The 22,502-nt window shown below is 36.3% G+C and overlaps 1 protein-coding gene across 2 annotated transcripts; it reads right to left on the reverse strand.

The window, feature by feature from the left end:
* Window positions 1-22,333, reverse strand: LOC109067152 (potassium voltage-gated channel subfamily H member 4-like). 2 transcript variants are annotated; one of them, XM_042726526.1, is made up of 16 exons: window positions 21,480-22,333; window positions 15,283-15,516; window positions 14,356-14,487; window positions 14,132-14,256; window positions 11,234-11,465; window positions 10,493-10,650; window positions 10,024-10,231; window positions 9,695-9,889; window positions 9,298-9,497; window positions 6,997-7,246; window positions 5,482-5,681; window positions 4,591-4,629; window positions 2,931-3,262; window positions 2,653-2,738; window positions 1,603-1,679; window positions 1-1,459 (listed from the first exon to the last, which is right to left on the reverse strand). In XM_042726526.1, the coding sequence occupies exons 1-16, from the start codon at window positions 21,553-21,555 to the stop codon at window positions 572-574; spliced, it is 3,432 nt and encodes a 1,143-aa protein (XP_042582460.1). In that variant the 5' UTR covers window positions 21,556-22,333; the 3' UTR covers window positions 1-571. The 2 variants fall into 2 exon arrangements, with proteins under 2 accessions (XP_042582460.1, XP_018939699.2); XM_019084154.2 differs by having other exon boundaries at window positions 11,234-11,480; window positions 21,480-22,332.
* Window positions 22,334-22,502: the final 169 nt, after the last annotated feature.

Consider the following 22,502-nt stretch of genomic DNA (forward strand, 5'->3'; position numbering starts at 1 on the left):
AAAAAATCTTAAAATTTCTTCTTTTTTTGCTCCACAAGATGACAGATTTTAGATTTTTGTGTGAACTATCCCTTTAACACACTCGAAAATGTCAGGGAAATAAAATGCAATTAATCTTTTGTTATTAAATCATGAAATTGGGTGCAAGTGTTTTAAAATGAGGCTTTGAAAAAGATGCAGTGTGATAACAGCCTGTAATTTCTGGCTCTTCGTAATCGATGACTCAGTCCTAAGGGACACCGTCTTATACAAAACCTACCTACACGGTGAAACTGCCAATGTAAAATCAAGCCATATGGAGTAAAATAAAAAACTAACCAGTGGAAACAGATTTAACCTAAACACAATTAAATATGACTCACAGACCTTAAAGTCCTACTTGAATTGAAAAAGAGGCGATTTTGAAACAATAGGCACGGTTTTGCACATTATCGTGCATGTCTAGCATAACCCACATACACGGCTCCCACAATGCATTGCATTTGGTTAAAATGGAAGCATTATCCATGCAGTAGACAAAGAGTGTGTTAGAATAATTTTTAAATGTCCATCACTCCTGCACAGCGATGACTCAATCATTGTGTCGCTCATCATTAGGTCCTGGTTTCACCTGTTTTTCGCCATTGGATGATAAAATGTGCTCAAGTGTGTGAACAGGACTTGATCCCACCAGATCATTCTGTCTCTGACCTGTTGGGAAATGCAGCAAGCTGGAACTACAAATCCCAGAATGCAAAAGTGAACTGACTGCTATAATGGGCTCTGATGGGCCGGTTGGTGTAACCGATAAATGGATGGGTGTGGGCGCCCTGTTGTGCAGGTTAGAGGTCATCTGTACGTTTAATGATGGATGCGACTGACTCTGGATGTTATGGGTGCACAGAGACAATGTGTTGCCAGGACTCCCACTCCTAACCCGAGGAACCAAACCACTGGACGGAAATGCCGCCAAGCCTAGGAGTGACCCGCTATTGCGGGGAACATGGTGTCCTAGATAAGGAGAGTTGGGTGTGGTTTTAGAAGTCTGACATGAGTTTGGTTGACTCTCTACACCCAAGGTGGCGACCCTTTCCTGGTCAGGGCAGCATGGAAAATAGGTTGAGTGAGGACTGGGAGCTTGATGAAGGAGCTCTATGTCCCCTTCCTGCCCCAAGACAGAACCTCTTTCCTGGGCATGGCTCCCGCTGCAAATGCACGTGTGCCTGGATCCTAAAGAATCTCTCTGAGACGCCTCCAGCTGCAGGCAAGGTCCAGCAGACATGTTAAAAGCCAGTCTAGATTGCCAGTCGGTGGTTGAGGAGGCCACGTTTGTACAGTTGGATGATGTATGACAATTTAAAGAGCTGAAGGGAGTGAAAGAGGACGTGAAGTGAGGTGTTGTCACATGCAAATGCAGGAACTGCATCATTTCGTGGAACTCCTTGGTCAATGAGGACACTTCCTGGTTTAGGTGGTTCATCTGAAAGAGAATCAAATCAAAAGATATGTCAGAATATTAGTGAATGACAAATAATGGTGATGAATGTAACAAATACTATTTAATATAAAGAAAAACTGTAATTTAAACATTTCTTTTGATTAACAGCAGGTTTATCCTGATACCTCTGTATTGAGTTGATGGAGACTCTGTCTGACCCCCTCTGTCTCAAGGAGAAGGTTTGCGCCAACCTGAAACGGGTCTAAAAGAACCAAAAGAAGTAAGAAACAGACCATTTTTATGCAAAATGTATCATAATATCAGATATATAATTTCCATCAGTATCTTAATTTTTTTCTGAATTATTGCAACCTAAAATGACATTGCAGCACTTTTTCTCAGTTCTTTTAAAGTGGAAGTGTACCAGAAACAATTATGTCTTTGTTTTTGTCAGTGACAATAGAAGTACAATTAACGATGACCTACAGTAAATGTGCATAATGAGTCTGTTTACTATACATGTACATCAAAACACCAGTAGCTATCAAAACTGACAATGAATAAGCTGCCAGAATGCCAGTAAAGTTGTTTACATCAAAAGGGAAATTGGGGTAATGGCCAAACCATTTTTGACCTTTTTTAATAATAATAGAACTCTATTTAAAGCATGTGCATGACCTTACAAGCTGTCAGGTTATTAAGAATAATAGGTGTAAGATTGTGCATGCAATTGTCTTAATAATGTAATAGTACATTGAAGACATGTGAACATCGTGTTGACATATTTAGCGAGAGAGTCGGTTTGATTGGCCTGGGATTTATGGATCTTGACTGGCTGATATTGCATTCTTTTTACTTCATTTTCAGTTTCAAGATTGCAAAATCCTGGAGGGACTGATATTTAAGATGCATTTGTCTAAAAACATATAATTTCATTAAAACAATTTGATAATAATAAAAAAATGACCAAAATATCATTATTAGTCTAAAAACCTACACAGTGTTTTATACAACAACATTTTTTACAGTAAATCAAAACCAATGGTTCTCAACCGGGGGCCTCAACAAATTTGGATAAAAATACATTTTTCTAGTAATGTCAAACTCTAAAATATTTTTGGTTGTAGAAATATCCATAATAAGAGGGGTTACGAAAAACTTTTGAGACAGACGTTGAGAACCACTGAACTTAAACATAAGGCACTAGTCTAATATTAAGGGAGAGTCCACCTCACCTTTGACCTCTGTGTTAGGAGATGGCTCACTGTGCTCAACATTGAAGTGAAAAGCATGTTCATTATCCTCAATGCCATCAACAACCCTACAGGACAGACAAAAGGATATTAGTGCATCAATAATCAATATTATCTGCTCTCAGTATCAATCATATTTGTATATGGATGTTTCCTCCTACTAAAGGTAATGCTATTGTAAATATAGTTAAAGCAAACACTATAAAAATAATAAAAACACCTTTTAAAAATAATAATAATGAATTCTAGTTTCTTCTCACCGGGGACTCAGGTCCAGCGGGCTGACACAATTCAGGGTGGGAATGAGCAGTTTGGCTGGTCTGTGGCAGGAGCTCTTGTCTACTCTTGGAGCAGGAACTGCAGCTGGAGACAGATCGGGTGGCATTGCAGGAGAGGGGCTTTGAATGTGCGATCTGCAGAGACGAAGCATGCTAAGGTGCCGAAACTCCTCCCCTAACATGCCGCTCAGATTAGGCTGAGATGAAGGACCGCCCAAGCCAGAGAGCAAGGGCTTCCTGCCCAGGTCCTGTCCAGCATCCTCGTCTTGCTCTGCCTCCATGATAAACGGCAACTTGGAATCATCAAAGCGCTCCTAGAAGTAATAGAAAGTGGCAGAGAAAAGAGCCTAAATGTAGTTTAGGTAGTTGCTATGTTATTACTTCTTTATTTGTATTACCAGTCCAGAATATATTTGAATGTGATTAGTCATAATCACAGCATCAAAGGCTTAAAGGTGATTGTTTTTAGTTCATTTGTAAAGCACAGGAATGCATGAATTTGTGTGCAAAAAACAAATACTGCTTCTTGGATACTGCACTGTAGAAATATTATTTAAGTAGTAATTAATTATTTAAGTATGAAAGGTGACCTTTTATGCAAAAATCACTTTTATAAGGTGTTTGAACACAGTTGTGTGGCCGCAGTGTGTGAAAACAACCAGCCTATAATGGTAAAAATCCACCCACGCATTTTTTTATAATCCTGATAAATCAAACACAGTCTCTCCAAACAAGCGGTTCCAGATTTCTCATTAACACGTCATACTAGGGAAAGTCCCGCCCATTTGTGACGCTCTATGCTCTATTAGCATAGACCCTGCCCTGAGTGAGAAGCATTTAATAAATAAATGAAAGAAACATTAAAAAAGAAATGTTATTTTACATTATATTTCAATTACTGTTTGTATTGTATTTTTTGATCAAATGCTGCCAGCATTAGATACTTCAAGATCATAAAAACCTGGAGAAAATTACACTGAACAATTTGCACAGAACTCTTGTCATTAGAGTTATCAAATCTAAAAAGATAATTGTTACAATGATGGCAAATTGTAAGTCATGGCAACCTAACATCTAAAATGTACTCAGAGGATTTACTTAAAATTAAATAGCTCAAATGAACTCAAAAAAGCCATGAAAAGACTTGTCTTTTTTATTTCTATGAACCACTCGCTGTTCACAGTGTGGGGTTTCATGCTCTCTGCTTTTGCAAAAGAACACTCAAAATAATTTTTGAGTCACTGTTTTGTGCGTGTCATCATGTTCTTATGAGCTTCTGTGTGTGTGTGACTCTGTATCCCTCCTTTGGTTTGTGTGTGTGTGTGTAGCTGTTCTGATCATTAAGACAGCTGACACAGCAATGAAACAGAGGGTCAGTGCCACAAACAGATTGCTAATTCATCTGATTCAGGCACATCCAGATGAGCTGCTGTCTGCCAACTTTGATGTCGCACACACACACGTCTGCAGTTCAAAGTGACACTAATAATCGGGATCTTATGTAAGGTGGCCTTTAGATAAGTATGGGTATGGTGGTGCATGTGTGCAAGCATGAGAGTGTGAATTGAAAGGTTAAAAAGAATGAAAAAAAGTCACAATTTTGAACAGCACTCTAAAAGTGTGTGATAAATCTGCTTGTTACCTGTTGGAGTCGAGTTGAGTGAGAGAATCTGGCTTGGCCCTGTTGAGATAAAAGAAAATCCCAAGTACTATAATGTTTCTGCTTATTAGGTATCTACTCAGATAAATGAATTGGCATGACATAATGATTGAGATTTAATTATCATGTCAGATGGACTTTCTATTTATATAAAAAAAATCAAAACAAAGTTTTCACACAAATATTAAGCAGCACAGTAGTTTCAGCATTTATAATAAGGTGAAAATTTTCTTGAGCCCCAAATCAGTGTAATGGTAAAAGCTAAAAATTAAACACTGAATGGCTGCTAAAAAAATCAGCCATCACAGGAATAAATGACTGCTTACTGCTCCCAAACCTTTGGACAAAACTGAACATACTGAATATATGTGTTAAAAAAAGATTGAAATTAATTATATGTGATTGCTTATTGCAACAATACGCCCCAAAACAAACAGATAAAGGGATATGAAATAATAATTTTATTTAAGATTGAATTATTCATTATATGAAAAGAAAGGGACAGCTGAATTATACAAGAGACTAGCAGAGCAATGTAAGAAAGTCAACTGAAAAGACAATTATATGGTTTAATGGTCATTAAAATGTATGTCACAAAAATATTTAAACACCAAAAACAGACTGACTAATCGGAAGTATTAAATATGTAATTTGCACATGTAAACAAATGAATAATTTACACACACACACACACACACACACACACACACACACACACACACACACACACACACACACACACACACACACACACACACACACACACACACACACACACACACACACACACACACACACACACACACTATTTTAGTGACCATTATTCAAATAATCCATTGCTATTGTGTGTGTACTGTATGTATTGCACTTTACCTCTCTGAGGTTGTAGGTGAGGTTGTGGTGTATGTCTTCATTAAAGCGGCTGACATATTCTGGGTAGAGCTCCAGAACATCCTGCAGCGCTCTGACGCTGATGTACTGTAGATCACAGTAGGTCAGAGCCTTTACATCTGCATTAGCTTTTATCACCTGATCCTTCCCAGGCAGGTCAGCACCAATCAGGTCTCCCTTACCTGTACACCAGACAAACATGTTCTGTTGCATTCACACCATGTCATAATTACAGTAGGATGGAGATGACAACACGTGACTATTTGAAACTGTTCCTCGGACTGGGAATTATGTATTTCTGTAGCACCACTAACCATGCCTAATGCCTAAACGAATCAGCAGTGGTCAGGTGGTCCAGCGGTCATGTAGAAGCTCTCAGAAAAGTCCTATCATACAAGCTGGACATGAACGCTTTTTACATGTTGAAAATTTCGAAATTACAGTAATTTCAACATGGCGTGAACGCACCTTTAGTACACGCGAGTCAAGCTGTTGATTGAGTAAATTGCACTTAGATAAATAGAACACTTGCAGAACCGAACTTATCACTTTAATTAATTATCTATCACTCTATCAGTCTGACTGCCAGGTGCTTATTTATTTGGTTTGAGCTGAAAACAGCTGCATCAACCACAACAGCTGGTACTAACATTTAATTGTCAGAGCTGGGTACAGAACAATTGTACGTTTTGATTTATCTGTTTTATCACATTGATTTAAATAGGATAATCCTGTACCATAGTGATATAAAAATTAAAAAAGAAAAAGAAAATATATTCCATTGAAGTGCATTAAACATTACATTACATCAAGGTTTCCCAAACTGTGGTTTGTGAAGGAACTGCAGGGGGTTTGTGAATTTAAGAAAAAGCTAATATTTAATTAAATCACAAAAATGTAAAATTAAAATAAACCATTTTAATATAACAACAATAAAACAAAATAAAACACTTACTAAAAATGAAATATTGTTTCACTGCATGTCATGTGACCATTAACCAACATCAGAGAACCGTGAATATGTAAGTGTGATATTTACTTATTAACCTATTACCTTAAAATGTCAGGGGGGCTTCAAGTAAATATATTAGGTGAAATAGGTTCAGATGACAAATACCATCTGGGAATCCCTGCATTACATGTAAATAAGAAATAACGTGAATCTGTGCATGTTAATGCATAGTAATTCATGGTTAAATAACCTAATGAGTAAAAATTTAAATAAATATTTATGTGTTCATCAGTCGTAGATTAAATGTTGAAATGTTGATTTTTTTTCTGTGTAATTACAGCCACCCAGCTCTGTGAACTGTTTTAAAATATTGATTTGGTGAGATCTAGATGGACTGAAAGCACTGACTGCAGGAAACTGGTTGGATTTGTGTTACAAGATGCGACCCTTTTAAGGCAAGTCGACTCACTTGGTGACTGTTGTGGTAACACCCTTTAACCGTCTTTTCTATATAGACATTGGTCTATACTGTTTACGGAACATACCCAGTATGGCAAGCACCATGCCATCCTTGAGGACCTCTAAAGACCCCGAGCAGACGAAGTGTTGAGCATGCAGGGCATCTCCATGCCGAATGAGGTACTCTCCAGGTGCACAGAACGAAGTCTTAATGTGCAAGGATAGTGAACGCAGGCAACCTCTGCTGGCGGAGGAGAAGAGCGGCAGCTGCAGAATGTCTTTGTTCAGGTGCATGGCGATGTCTGCACGCAGCTCGTCTGGGAAGTCATGTAAAAGCTAGCAGACAGGGAGAAAGATGGACATTACCCACAATGCCATGAGGTGATGTAAAGATCATAGCTGTGTCTTAAGATAAAAAACCAAAGATGACACATAAAAGCTGTGGTTGGTTGTCAGGTGGAGTGTAGACTACATATACAGTTCATTTTGGCCCATCTACTTTTCACGTCATTTCTAGCAAGAAATTTGAATTGTAATTTAATATTTACTTATCAAGTTCTCTCTTTTTTGTTGTGCATCATTCAATTATTATCCTGACTTAGATGTCTGTCAAGTCACTGCCTGAAAGGGCAGGGATGCAACAAGTCAGCTAAACTTTCGGATGCAGCCCATGTTTACAGTTGTAAAACCATAACCCTCATAACCATCATAATCATTATGCAATAGTCATACTCTTTTCACTCACGTATAAGATGAAGTAATCTCTGTTAGAGATCAGAATCCGTCTTTCAATAAGATCTCAACAGGATGCAATATCAGCAGAGTACTAGATGTTTGAAGGGCGCTCCTGTGAACTGTTTGCAGTGTTTGTTTGTTTGTTTATTTTTTTTGGTGTTTTTCAATCACTGCATAAATTAGTAGCATGTCAGATCAGAGTGTAAATGAGCTATAGGCCACACTTCAGTTTTTTTCTTCTCTCACATACACAGTGCTGGGGAGTAACTAAAAATAGCAGTGCTAACTGACTAAACTTCATTTAAGTGGTGTGAATGTAGCTGATAATGTAGCTTTTACAGCAACATGCTACTTTTGCCCTAATATTGGTTTAAGCACAAAACTTTACAGCTGAGCAAGCTGAAGAAATAATGAAACATAGTCTTCTCAACGGTCCTCCCTCATGTTTTGCACTGGAAATGTCAGGTTCATTTTAAGTCAATCAGTTCAGATGGTTCATTTAAATCAATTTAAAAAAAAAAAAAAAACGATTCACAGATTCTTTTAAATGCCTGTGGGTGTTTTTTGTACTTTTTGTATGAAATGCTGCTGTTTACGATCTGCCAACTTGAAAATAGAAATCAGACTGTTTTTATTAGTTATATTTAATTTATATTAATCTCAATCTCATTAATCTCATTATTTTTTATCATATAAAGGACTACTCTGATTACAAAAAATATATTTAATCTCTTTATACTGCTTAAAAGTATTTTTTAATTTAATATTTAGTATTTTTAAGTTAATATTTAAGTCTCTTATGCTCACCAAGAATGCTCAAAATACAGTAAAACCAGTAATTTTGTGAAATATTATTCCATTTTAAAATAACTATTTTTTATTTAAATATATTTTAAAATATAATTTCAATTTACCACAGTCTTTAATGTCACATGATCCATGAAATCATTCTAATATGATAATGGATGCCCATGAAACATTTCTTATTATTATCAATGTTAAAAATGGTTGTACTGCTTAATATTTTTGTTGAAACTATCTATCTATCTATCTATCTATCTATCTATCTATCTATCTATCTATCTATCTATCTATCTATCTATCTATCTATCTATCTATCTATCTATCTATCTATCTATCTATCTATCTATTTACTTTAGTTTAACTACTTGTAAAATAGTAGCTCATAACTTTTTACATTTTTAAAGTAGCTTCCTCAACACTGCACCCAATATCTCCGTGTTTCTGTTTTAATTAGATATAGGTCTTTTCACTGTGGGCAATACAATTAGCACTGCTATAACAATGACAGTATTCAGCATTAGTGTAAGTCTCAGAAAGCTATAATTAGCCCATTGAAAGTAGATGTGACCCAGATCTATGCTCATGAATTGTTCTCCATCTGATGATACTAGTATGGGTTTTTACACGTGTCGAAAAAAAAATACTTAATTGGGGTTTTATATATAACCCTTTATATTGTTCTGTACTGAACTCAGTAGAACACTTTATTCCTCTATATAAAAACAAAGAACTGACCTGAGCTTCCACTCAATTAAATGTTGAAGATAAAGCAAGTGAATTAAACTGTCATGGCACCATGCAAACATTGCAGTCATATGCTCCACATGGCATGGTTTATAGGGTCTCACCTCATTGGCGTTAATGCCATTGTTGACAGACCAAGTGGTCTGGAAGTATTCCAGCATGCGCTGCTTCAGCTGCTGGGGCAGGCGATGCACACGGATAAAGTCCTTCAGATCCTTCATGCGTGTGTGGTAGAGTGAACGGCGGGAGTACATGCGCTGGATGATGGCTGTCACGTTTCCAAACACCACGGCGTGCATCAGGGCTGTGAGAAGAATGCAAGATAGTGAGAGAGTCTTGAATAATTGCCTGTCTGAATCATCTCAGTGAACAATATGTTCTACATCTTAAATTAGATACCGAACTTTCTGGAATGAAACTATATGGATACCAAAATGAGGCTCTCTTGACCTACAAACAAGCTAATTATACATTAGGCCTGAAACACGCTGGTGAACACACCCCCGATAAGCATGGTACAGATGGAGAAGATCTTCTCAGCGTCTGTGTTGGCACAGACGTTTCCAAACCCAACGCTAGTCAGACTGCTCAATGTGAAGTAGAGCGATGCGATGTAGGCGCTGCGCAAAGATGGGCCGCCAACTGTACCATTCGTGTAAGGAGTCTCCAGACGCTTGCCCAGCTCCTGTAGCCAACCTACAGAGGACAGGAACAGTTGTCATAATATTTTACAATATTACAGTTCTATTGAAATTTTTTATCAAATAAAAGCAGCCTAGAGAACATAAGACTCTTTTTTCAATAAAATAAAAAATCTTATTGTCCCTCACCGATGTCCCAGGTCAGGGGGTCATTGCTGGCAAGCTCTTTGCGTCCAATGACGTACCAAACACAGGCCAACCAGTGTGCCAGCAGGGCAAATACAGACATTAGTAGTGTCAGGACCACAGCACTGTACTGAGAATAACCATCCAGCTTCTGCAGCAAGCGCAGGAGACGCAGCAAACGCACCGTCTTCAACAAGTGCACGAGGGAAGTCTATCAAAACACACACACACACACACACACACACACACACACACACACACACACACACACACACATTTAGCACAGCTTTACACTATGAAATTGATGATAAATATTAAAACATCAATACATAGAAGGAAAATCATCAACTCTCAGTCAAAGGTTTAAATTTGTATTTATCTGTATGTATAACATTGGTTTACCTGTATGAACCCTCTACTGCAATATACAGTAAATATGATTAATAAATAAGATGAGACACAAAATTCTCACCACTGAGATGTTGAATAAATAGAGCAGGTCAAAGGGCAGAGCAGCGATGAGGTCCAGGATGAACCAGGTAGTGCAGTAGTGCAAACAGATCGAGCGAGCTTCATAAACCACCTGACCCGCAGGCCCAACGTAGGTGGTTCGGAAATTCAGAATGATATCTAGGGAAACAAATGAACACAAAAACAAGCGAATTTAGAAATATAATTTGTTTACAGCAATCAAACACTGAATACTATTTCTCTCAACAACACTCATGAGTTCATAAGCAGCACCACTTCAATCGAACACAAATATTGACTGTGAATACATAAATATTAAAAACATGCTAATTAGAATGATGAAGCCTCGTACATGCTGTTCTGTGCAGATCCGTATTCCGTGTTACATTTAGTCCCATCAACCAATTATTTTACCACATCTGTGTCCATGAGGTTTATTAAATTACCACTGACTTCAGGTCACAGTGGGGCTTCGGTATTATTGTTATTTTAATTTTTCATTTTTATGAAAAGAGAATTAGTTTTATGCTTTTTGCAAAAACTCGAATATATCGGGAGTGTGGATTTGAAAGATGGTCTCATTTGGGGATGAGGGTGTGATTGTCACTTGGTTAACGTGTTTAAGGTGAAAGCAGCTCTGAGCTCTGCAGATGTTGGAAGTTAACACTGTTTAAAAATGGAACAGAGGTGGAAATAAACCCAAAATGTAGGCTACAATTTTCTACAAAATCACACCACACACCGAGGATGAAGAGCATCTCCACAGCTATGTCGCTGACAAGGGTGGTTCTGGAGGTGGAGTCACAGTCCGGGTCGTCAGGGGCGGAGAAGCAGACGTTGTATGGGACGGTGACAGCCACGTAAAATGTCGCAAGGAGGATCAACCAGTCCCACAATGCTTTGCACACGCTGTAATGAAGCAAAATGAAGCGGGATTTCTGCACCGACGCCACCTTGTATTCCGGGAGAGTTGGCTGTGAAAAAACATGCTGTGAAGAACATGAAAAGAAATGTCTTTTTATTTCTTTTTCTACACCGACAAACGTGCTTCAAAATGTTTTTGAATTATAAACCTTACACACTTCAGGAAAATAAACTAGAATATAATTTTAAAATGACATTTGACTGTTGTTATAAATCATAAAAGGAGCATTCGATTTCTTCTCAATAATAAAGACGTTTAGCCTGTAGTATTCTGACTTTAATCACGGCCGATCCAAATATTCTTCTCTACGTCTTTTGTGTGAATGTGGGCCACGACGTGCCTGTGTTATTGGAGTTTTTAAATTAACTGGCGACCCAGCATGCCCAAATGTGCAATGTGCATGTGCTGTCACCTCATTAAAAAGAAAAAGAATAGTAACCTAATAGAAAAGGTTTCTTGCTACATTAAGCATGAACCAGTAACCTTTAAAAACATTTGGTTATGATAGACAGAAGTGGTCTACCAGATCTGTGGTCTACAGATTGAACTTCTGCTTTTAAACTGAACTTCTGCTTTTAAACTGCTAAAGTTTCTAAAAGGCAAAACCATCTGCATCAGATTAAGTTAACTTTATCTAAAACGTTATTTCAAAATTACAAATTAAGATATTCACAGAAGGTCTAAAAAGCTAAAAGTCTCCAAAACAAATCTCACAGACTCCCATCTTCATGAAAATGATGTATATTTCTCATTAAATAGTCAATTGTGCCTTAAAAAACATGGTGATATCAAACACTGCTTGACGCAGTTCATAGAAGGCTTAACTTGATGTTTCACGTCTGTGAGTGCAAAAAAGCTAAAGGTGGATTCAGTCATTTGCCATGAAGATATGGAAAGGCATTTGCTACCAATCAAAAGGTCTACATTTTGCTATTGCTTTCTGAATGCAGCAGAAATAAGTGTTCATTGATTCTCCACACCTGCTGCATTCAGAAAGAATATCTGAATAGCCTAAGACATTCAGAAAAGGTGCAGGTATGTCTCATAATGACACACAGCAGGAACATTTACCATTTGCTGTGAAATGCCAGGGCAACTCTTAATTGTACCTCAGCACAAGAGAGAAGGTCCTAACTTCCCTGTTTCTGATTCACAAGCTCTCGATTCATTTGAGTATATTTCACTTATATTCCTCTGCTAAAACTATAAGTTATGCATGGCAGTATTTCAACTGTGATTCAAATAATATTTTTGAACTATTCAATAAAAGAATCAGCTTGTAAGAGTCATTCGTTTTTTTTGGGAATATGGCTACACTGGTCGTGCCATATGTTTATTTTTGCTTGCAGTTCACAAGGACACTCAAATAAACTCAAACTCTCAATACAGACTGCAACCTCACAGACAGCACCTTATAACTTATTACTATGTTGAGTGAGCACAAGTACAAGAACAAGTAGAATACAACACAAATACAGCCATTGAAATAGGCATAGAGAATCTTTGGATCTTATCTTTGGATTTAACAATCCATCATTCAAAGATTGGATATATTTTTACCATGAATCAATATTTTTACCTGAGATTCAGATTTCAGATCTTTCAGTCTATTAAAATTTGCCATTTGAGACACATTAGACTTTATGTTCAATATTTTGAACCATATTAAGACCTAGCTAACATCTATTTATAGTCCAAAATTTTCTTGCCTACCGGAAAGATGTATTTTCAAGATGTGCTTTGAATTGTTTTCAGTTTGACTAAGGTCTAACTCTAGCTTCTTATTCTTCCATGGATATGTTTGAATTTTTGTGGCTTCCATGCAGCTGTGAGTCACATCTTCATCACTAAAAGTTCAATAGACGTGATTTCTTATGCAAAGCCAGTTGTTCACATATAATTAATGAAAAGGCATTTACATCACAGTGTGTTGTAAGGATTTTGGGAACTGTGTGTTCTTTTCCAAGCGTGAGGTCTGATTGTCCAGTACAAAGGGCCGGTGTCTGGTATATTTATTTATGAAAGTAAGTATCGTCAGCTGGATGTAAATATTGAATATTCTGCTTGATATCAACACATGAGGCTGACCTTTACATTTTAACAGCTACAGTAGACTTCTGTTTCATCTTGTTAGCTGGCAGCACGAGGACATTTACTCTTTAAATGTGTCAACAGTTTGTAAGGTCAGTCATTACAGAACATAATGTCAGAGAACAAGAATCTCATCTTTATATGCTGCACTAAAAAATAAAGCTTTTTCTTTACTAGTATTCTCATCCATTTTCCAGGGGGGAAAAATACTTAAAATACAAAATCAATTTACTTGCATGAGAATGAGAAGCAACATTTTGTATGATAAAGTTTTTTTTATTTCCCAGAATACATTTCTTAAAATCTTTAAGTTTATTTCTTTGTATTTAGTATAAGTTTGTCATCATATATTAAACACAATTTTAGAAGGTTTATGGTTAAAACTATTGATGACAGGGTAAGCAATTTTTTTTAAATACATATTTTCTGAAGTTTGTCTGAATTTTGCTAATCAAACATATTTGCGAGGTGCACTCAGTAATTTGTCATCAATTTATTAACTGGATACCAGATTGCTTGTAAGTGCAACATATTCAGTCAACTCAAAATATCAGAATATTGATTCTGATTTATTACACTCCACAAAGGTGAGTGAGAATGATTGTGGTTTTCATATCTACTTACATTTGGCAGCTTCCTTTTGCTCCTATTGGTGAACTGACAGGTCAGGTGGTACAGGACGCTGCGGCCACGCTCACGAGCTTGACTCAGATGAGTTCGACTGGACTTCCTGTTGTGAGTACCATCCTCTGACACAACATAAAAACACACAGCGAGTAAATAAGATCAACTATTATTCGGATCAAACAGGTCCAGTCAGTTACCTGGACTCACTGCCAGTCAGTTACCTTCTGTGGTGGAGCCGGGATGTGATTTGCCATACGAGTCAGTGATGTTTTTGAAGGACAAGAGAAAAAGAACCACTTCTCCTTTCTCATTTTTAATAGGGACAATGTCCAGCAGACACCAGAATGCAGTACCTGGGTTCACAGAAGAAAAACTATGAAAGCTCCAGATATGTGTCTACAAAGTACAAATATACACTACTGGTCTGAAGTTTGGAATAATTAAGTTTTTTTTTTTTTTTTATGCTCACCAAGGCTGCATTTATTTAATCAGAAATACAGTAAAAACAGTAATATTGTAAAATATAACTACAGTTTAAAAGAACAGTTTTCTATTCAAACATATTTTCAAATGTAATTTATTCCTTCTTCAGTGTCCTTGTTTTTTGATTTCTAAAGTGTACTTTAGAAATCAAGAAACATTTATTTTAATTATCAATATTGAAAACAATGTTGAAAACTGTGATAGACTCTCATTCAAAAGTTTAAGGTAAGAAAAAAAAAACTAATTAAACTTTTATTCAGCAAGGATGCATTCAATTGATCAAAAATTGACAGTAAATACATTTATAATGTTACAAAAGATTTCTATTTCAAACAAATTCTGTTCTTTGAACCTTCCATCCATCAAAGAAAATTCCACAAAAATATTAATCAGCGCAACTGTTTTCAACATTAATAATAATAAGAAATGTTTCTTGAGCACCAAATCGAATTATAGACTGATTTCTGAAGGATCATGTGACACTGAAGACTGGAGTAATGATGCTGAAAATTCATTTATTACATTTTAAAATTATTTCAAATAAAAAAGTTCTTTTAAATTGTAATTTTACTCTTTTTACAGTATTTTTGATGGAAAAAAAAACTATTATATTTCTCATTTTATGAAGTTCTGCAGAAGATAATTCTACAATGAATGGTCTTTACCGTTCTTCCTGTAATAGCGGACCTCCGTCTGGAACTCTCTCTGTCCTTCTAGGGTTTTGTCCACCTGCTGAGTTACTCTCTCGCTTGTTTCCTGTCCATGCAGGAACTGACATGTGCATGTCTTCTTCATTACCTCTGTACGTGCAAACCCGGTGAGCTCACAGAACCCATCCGAACAGTACACGATGGGGTACCCACGACTCCCCTGAGCATTTCCCAGCAGGAAGTTACTGTCTGTACTCACCGAATATAGACACACAAAGGAAAGAAGTGGAAATCGGTGAGATGTAAAAAGTCACCCACTTTACATATCATAATCATAAATGTACAAAATAAATTCAGGATGTTTATCATATAGAATGCTGTATGCCATATACTGCATTAGGCTACTCTCTCATTCTCGCCTTCTCATTAGAAAGCTAATTATAGATTTCCTGTTTTATTCCGAATTCTTTAGAAAACCAAAAGATGTGTGTACTGTTTCCATGGCAACTTTGCTATTCTTTTGCAGGGGTGGAGGAGATTATATAAGAAACAATTAACTGTGAATGCGTATGAGTGTATTTGTAGAAAGAAGTATTATGGTGGCCTCTGGTTCTGGATCAATCAGTCTTAGCTAAATATTTGCCTTTTCCCTTAATGCTACCCATCAATTGCTTTCAATTAAACCACAATGAATATGTACACAAACTATTCTAAAAGACAAGTGGAAATAATATATGAATCGAAACTCAGTTTATTTGTGTCATTATTCCCCATTAATGAACAAACATAATTATTTATTTTTTTTCCACTCAGACATTCAGAGGAGCTTTGGTAAATAACATTAATGGAAAGCCATTATTAAACATTGTAATTGTTCAGTATCATGTTACACTTTACACATGTACACAGAGCATTTCATTCATCCATGCATTCAATTGTTCCTTGCAAGAATCAATAGACAGCACTGGTGCAGAGAAACTATAAATAAAGCTTAAGTTGGATGCATGACCTCACCATCAACCTCAGTACACAGAACAAGCCTAGTGTGAGTGCTGCATCTGCACCACTGACATAATGAACAAATAAATGAATGAGAGTATGAGCATATGAAGCAACTGAGGTTCCTAAATGAGCAAATAAACTATCTGGGGGGATCGGATTTCATACACTTACTGAACTGATATGCGTACATACGAGAAAGGCACTTGATATCTTTGCTTCATCTGTTGCTGATATTATTTCATATTATGATTTTATTGATATAAAATGATTCTGTTGCAGGTGACATACAAGATTGTACTTGCCAATTTGTCTACCCGTTTTTAATGTTAATCAGTATCACAGGCTGGAATCTGTCTGTGGTATCAGATAAGCTAGAAAGAATGCTGCGCGTTATACAACTCTACATGCAAAAACAAAAATATGCTTATTATCAACCTGTAGAGCTAGATCAAGCCCAAAAAAGGCCAACATAAGACATCAAGTCAGCATTATAAAGAACATTGTGTTCTTAAAATCTGCACAGAAACATTTCAGGCATCAGCTTGTACACAAGACTACAAAATAGTTAAGAATGTGTTTGTAATATAATAATCATGTTAAACAGAACTATAAGTGGGGATAAAATAATAATAAATAACAAATAACTTGTAAATTACACATATATCTTAAATACTTTAAATAAAATAAATCTAAAATTCATTAAACATACATACATATACACCACACACACACACACACACACACACACACACACACACACACACACACACACACACACACACACACACACACACACACGCACACACACACACACTACAGGTTCAGAACCGGCCACACAAAGATCACTACAGGTGCATGTAAAATGAAATCATTAATACAACAAATTAACTTGTTACTGTATTCACATGTTATTTTATAGAGAGACTAAAATTAGTGTTCAAACCATGTGTGTTGTATGTGTGCTACTTCACACATACAGTCTTTTCCCTATCAGTCCATTCAAATGCACACTGTTTTTGCCACAGAAGCCAACGGTTATGACAGATTCTGCTTTCCAAGATGGTGAGATGATACTGTGCAACTGACAGCTATGAAAACTATCACTATGTGCTGTGGTATTAAGTCAAGATGTTTTTGGTATCTTGTTGCTATGGAAATATATATTTTGGAAAAAAAAGCATATGTTAGTGTGCTTATATTTCTGTCACTGAGGTTACCAGGAAACAGTGTCTGCTGTTTATTTTTAATAGAAACTGTGAAAATATGTGGTACATATCCATGCAATCTAAGGGAAAATATACACCTGCACATAAAGAAACAGTGGTGGATAAAGTACTTGAAATCAACACTTAAATAAAAGTATAGATATCTTACCTGAAAATGATTTTGGTAGAAGTTAAAGTCACGGTTTAGAATATTACTTGAGTAAAAGTATGTGATTTTTATTGTACTATATTTATTTTTTAAACATTAAACTTAGGTATTAAAAGTAAAAGTACAAGTCAATTCAAAATAGAAAAATTTAAATATTTTTAATTGTTCTATACACAGTTTGAGCAGCAAGATTGTGTTCAGTTTTAACTTTTTCTTCCATTTTGTATCTTTGGGTTAGCATAAGAGCCACTTCATCTAGTAAGTAGTCTATTTCAAGATTTGAAGATTGAAAAGATTGAAATGTGAAATTAAACCCACTGTTGATGCGCAAGTCATTGAGATTAAATCGATTCATTCAAAAGGTTGATTCATTCAGGAATTAAACATTTGACTCTTAACTAAGCTCTTACAGGGTTGAAACGACATGAGGGTGAGTAATTAATGACAGAAGTTTCATTTTTGGGTGAACTGACCTTTTAAATCAGTGTCACTTCACAGTATTCAGGTCTAATTGAAAGGCTAAAAACATTTATTTTCTCAAAACCAAAAAAATTCAGGCTACTTTATAATGTAGATTGTAGACAGTTCTGCATGATCAATACAACAGTTTTAATGAAGTACAGGCTATAAAACACAACATCGATTCTTTGTCAAGCACCTCTCTGTTCTAATAATCCTCTCCAGATCTTTAGTCTGCCGCAGCTAATTAAAAGTGATTTGATTTATGAAGGAGAAGGAAAATACGAGATAGAGAGTGGGGTGGTGATACCGAGGTATACAAATTCTCAACGTCACGTCTCTCACTCACACATGTACATACTGATGCTGAGTTTAAACAAGCCAGTGTTGCTTAGGACGGGTGTGACACGATAGCAGGAGGTTGTTCTGAAAAGTGAGAGAGCACATGGTCAGCGTGACATTTCATAGTGTGAAAATCTGTCCCCAGGAACGGCAGAGGGAATGATTCATATGATTTAAATGTTTGGCTGTACAGTGAGTTAAGGACATTGCTTTTGTTAAAAGCATCATGCAGAGATGTTTTCCCCTACGTTCCACTTACACAAAAAGCAATGCCTAAGGAGGAGAGGACGAGAGAAAGCAGAAGCCTTTAGTTAATATGGTTTTCAATATTTCTTGTTGTTGAGTGGATGTTGTGATTGGTTTGCAATTTTTCTTATTTTAATAACATCATCACACAGGAGTGCTGAGAAGGTGAAAGGCTACTGGCGAAATCTCCTGAGAGCTCATTAAGAGACTCCTTACAGTCTAACCAGGAAGTGACTGACATCAGATGCTTCAACAAAACCAATACTGCATGAAGATTGAACAAGGTCCAATTATACTAAAATACATAAAACATAAAATTCTAAAAATTAAACCCATAAACCACATAATCAAAAAGTGAAAAGTCTAGTTAAGCTCCTTTCAGACCAAAACTTGATGTGAAAAAGCAAAAGGAGTCACAGATGAAAGGCATATTCACACCAATAGTGAAATGTATAAGTGGTGGGCTGAATGAGCCACAAATTCACCACACACGTGACAGATAATGAATACAAAATGCAAGTGAAGCAAGTTTAACATTTCAAAGTGAATCCAGTTTGAATCCATTTAGTTGAATCCAGTTTGAATCCATTTAGTTGTTTGTAGTATAAACAGAAAAAAAAATTATATGAAAACGCAGTCTTACAAATCCGAGTCAAACCACATTTACGTTTAAAATCTCATGCTTTTCCATTTGAATGGTGAAATTGTTTTTAAGTAGGTTTTTCTTTGCGTTGTTGTATTATTTGTATTTGCATTATTGCATTATTTGGATCCCAAAATTCAGTCTGTAGTGGTGTTCAAATGCACATGCGCTGAACAAACACATCTGAATTCATCCCTTCGCACACTCTCAGTATGCTTTCAAAAGGTGCTAATATATGTACTACACTCCCTGTTGAAAAAAAACAGCATATGCTGGTTAGGTACGTTTTGAAGCATGGCAGCTGGTTAAAGCTGGTCCTTAGTTGGTCACGAGCTGGTTTAAGCTGGTCCTGAGCTGGTTATAAGATAGTTATGAGCTGGTTTAAGCTGGTCATGTGCTGGTCCTAAGGAACTAGCTCCTGCTCAGGACCAGCTCATAACCAGCTTATACCAGCTCATGACCAACTAAGGACCAGCTCAAACCAGCTGCCATGCTTCAAAACATACCTAACCAGCATATGCTGTTTTTTTTTCAACAGGGCTATAGGTACTAATATGTACCTTGTAGTTGTAAATAAGGTACTGTAGGTGTAACTTCTGAAAGGGTACTGCCCCGGTGACAACTTTTTTTCTGAGAGTACACAGTCAGTCCTAAAGATTTCATTAGAAAAATGCATCAGATTTGGGTGCAGTGAACAAAAGCGGTGAGTAACCTATATAACTAGATAAGATGAATAAATTCTTGATGAAAGTGATATACACTATATCCTGTATTGACGGATCAGACTATGACACACTGACTAACACCATTGTGTCTGTCAGTTCAGAGCAGGTAGAGTAAATTCAACACATTAACACACGCTATCGCACATTCAAGGTTTAGTCATGCCCACCTTCATGGCTTTAGTGCACTTTAAGTTCCCTTGACAGACATGATGACAGGTAGAGAGGGAGTGAAGGCCACTTATACAAAATGATCCCATCATCTATTGCCCTCCATCATTTGTTCGCTCATGTTTGCACAGAATTGTAGAGCATAACTCCCACACTACTGAACACTGAGTGGCATTCTTGCAATGAATAACACTTCAGGGTTTTTTCAAGTAGTTATGTTCTCAAATGTACACACACAAACACTCAAATACAAAAGTTCAGCCTAGATTTATGCATACAGCAAAAAGCACAACTCCTAAACATTACCAAGTACAATTTCTCAAGATGATACAACACATCCCTCATCTGACCTACTGACATGGATGGCAAAATTTTGGCATGAGTCTGCCTGCTGAATTAACATATTAAGTAAACATTGCAATGCTCATACTGAACTTCTTACAATATAGTCATAGATTTTGTAATCAAAGCATAATGAGATGTTCTTATTATCCTAAAATGTTCACTTAATTTGTCACAAAATAAAGGACTCCCACAGGACTCTGAACAGAGGTACAAACTGTAAGCAATAAACATGAAAAAAAAATCATAATGGAGGAAGGAGGAAGATCGTATACCAAAGCAAATACATTTTTTTTTTATAATCAAGGTAACATGATGTAATTATTTAAAATATGTGTATTTGAAATGTATATATATTGCCTGAAATATGACAGAAAAATATTTCATGAGTATAAAATCTTATCTAAAATGTAGTCTAGCCTTTGCAGACTTATATGTTAGCAATTTGTCACTACTTCTTGAGAACTTGACACAGTATAGTTATTATTAACTAAAATTAATAAAAACATTTTTCAGTAATTGAAATACAATGAAATAAAATTAAATATAAATATTAGATGAAAAAAAAAACTCTGTAAAATAACCAAATAAATAAAAAAAAAAAAACAAAATAACAAAATAAATAATAATAATAATAAAAAATAAAAAAAAAAAACAAAAAAACAAAATAATTATAAAAAATAAAAATGACAAAAGCACAAAACAAAATTACTAAAACTTCAACTAAAATTAAAATGATAACTGAAAAATAAAAGCTAATTCAAAGTATTAGTAAATACTATAGTAAGACTTGAAACTGCTTTCACATTTTATATACTGTATGAGGTCAGAAGCTGCATTAGAATGAGTTTCAGAGTCTCTGAAGGAGGTGTAAGCTGTGACAGAGGTTGGAGAAAAACAGAATTACTCACGTGTGCCATCAAAGCGCTTGGCGATGGTGTCAAGAAAGGTGTTCTGAGGGGCCAGAAGCCCTTTCATCACTGGCATGATGACTAATCCTCAGACCTCCATCACAGACAGAACAGAGAATAAGAGAAAGTAGAGAGGAGAGAGGCCAAGTGATTTTGTCCGAAGTTCAAACTGTGTTGGTGGCTGGCTTGTACAAGGTGCTAATGGCTGCTTGTTAAGTTCAGCTGAAAGTCTTCTGCAGCAGTTTCACTCCAATCTTCAATGTCTCTGCTTTAAAGAACATGTTGTGCAGTATTTAGATGCTACACTAAGCTCAGGAAACTGTAGTTTGTTTGGATGCATCCTTGTCGCCCAGTGTATGTCCGGATGGTTAAGTTTGTCTAATTTGTGTTGATATTGTGCTCACTTTCTACAGCCCATGAGTTTGGTACATTTGCTCTGCTCTCTCTCTTCAGTGAAACAGCAGGATTTTCTCTCTTTTTCTCCTAAAAGCGGCTCAATATACAGGCTTCATCTCTTTACTTTGTTGGTTGTGTTCTGTCTCCTCAATGCCTCCTCTCAGTCTTTACAAAGCTTGTCCACAGTTCTCTTTTTTTTCTTTGAATTCCTGTTCTTTGTCCTTTTTCTAGGATGTCCGAATACGAGGTCAGATGATTCTTTGCATCCCTCCCTTCCTTTTCATCTGTTGTGTCCTCTCTGAAGCAGGTGCTCAATCTCTACTGCAGCTCTCTTCCACTCACTGCTATCTCTCGACTCTTCTGTCCCTCCCTCTTTCGCTCTCGTTCACTTTCTCTCTCCCACTCTCTTTCAAAAGCAAGAAGCACACAGAGTAACAATGGCAAAAAATGGCACAAGTAGATCACAGTGAACATGGTTTCTCGAAGAACCTTAAAAATGTACTAATTAGTTTAATTCATAAATATTATTTAATATGACAGAATAAACCCGAATACATTAGGTTGCACTAAAAAAGTCATTTTTATACTTTTTCAATTATAATTTTTTATATGTAAATGTGTGTGTAT

The sequence above is a fragment of the Cyprinus carpio genome, chromosome A3 (assembly GCF_018340385.1).
Source record: "Cyprinus carpio isolate SPL01 chromosome A3, ASM1834038v1, whole genome shotgun sequence".
Lineage (NCBI taxonomy): Eukaryota > Metazoa > Chordata > Actinopteri > Cypriniformes > Cyprinidae > Cyprinus > Cyprinus carpio.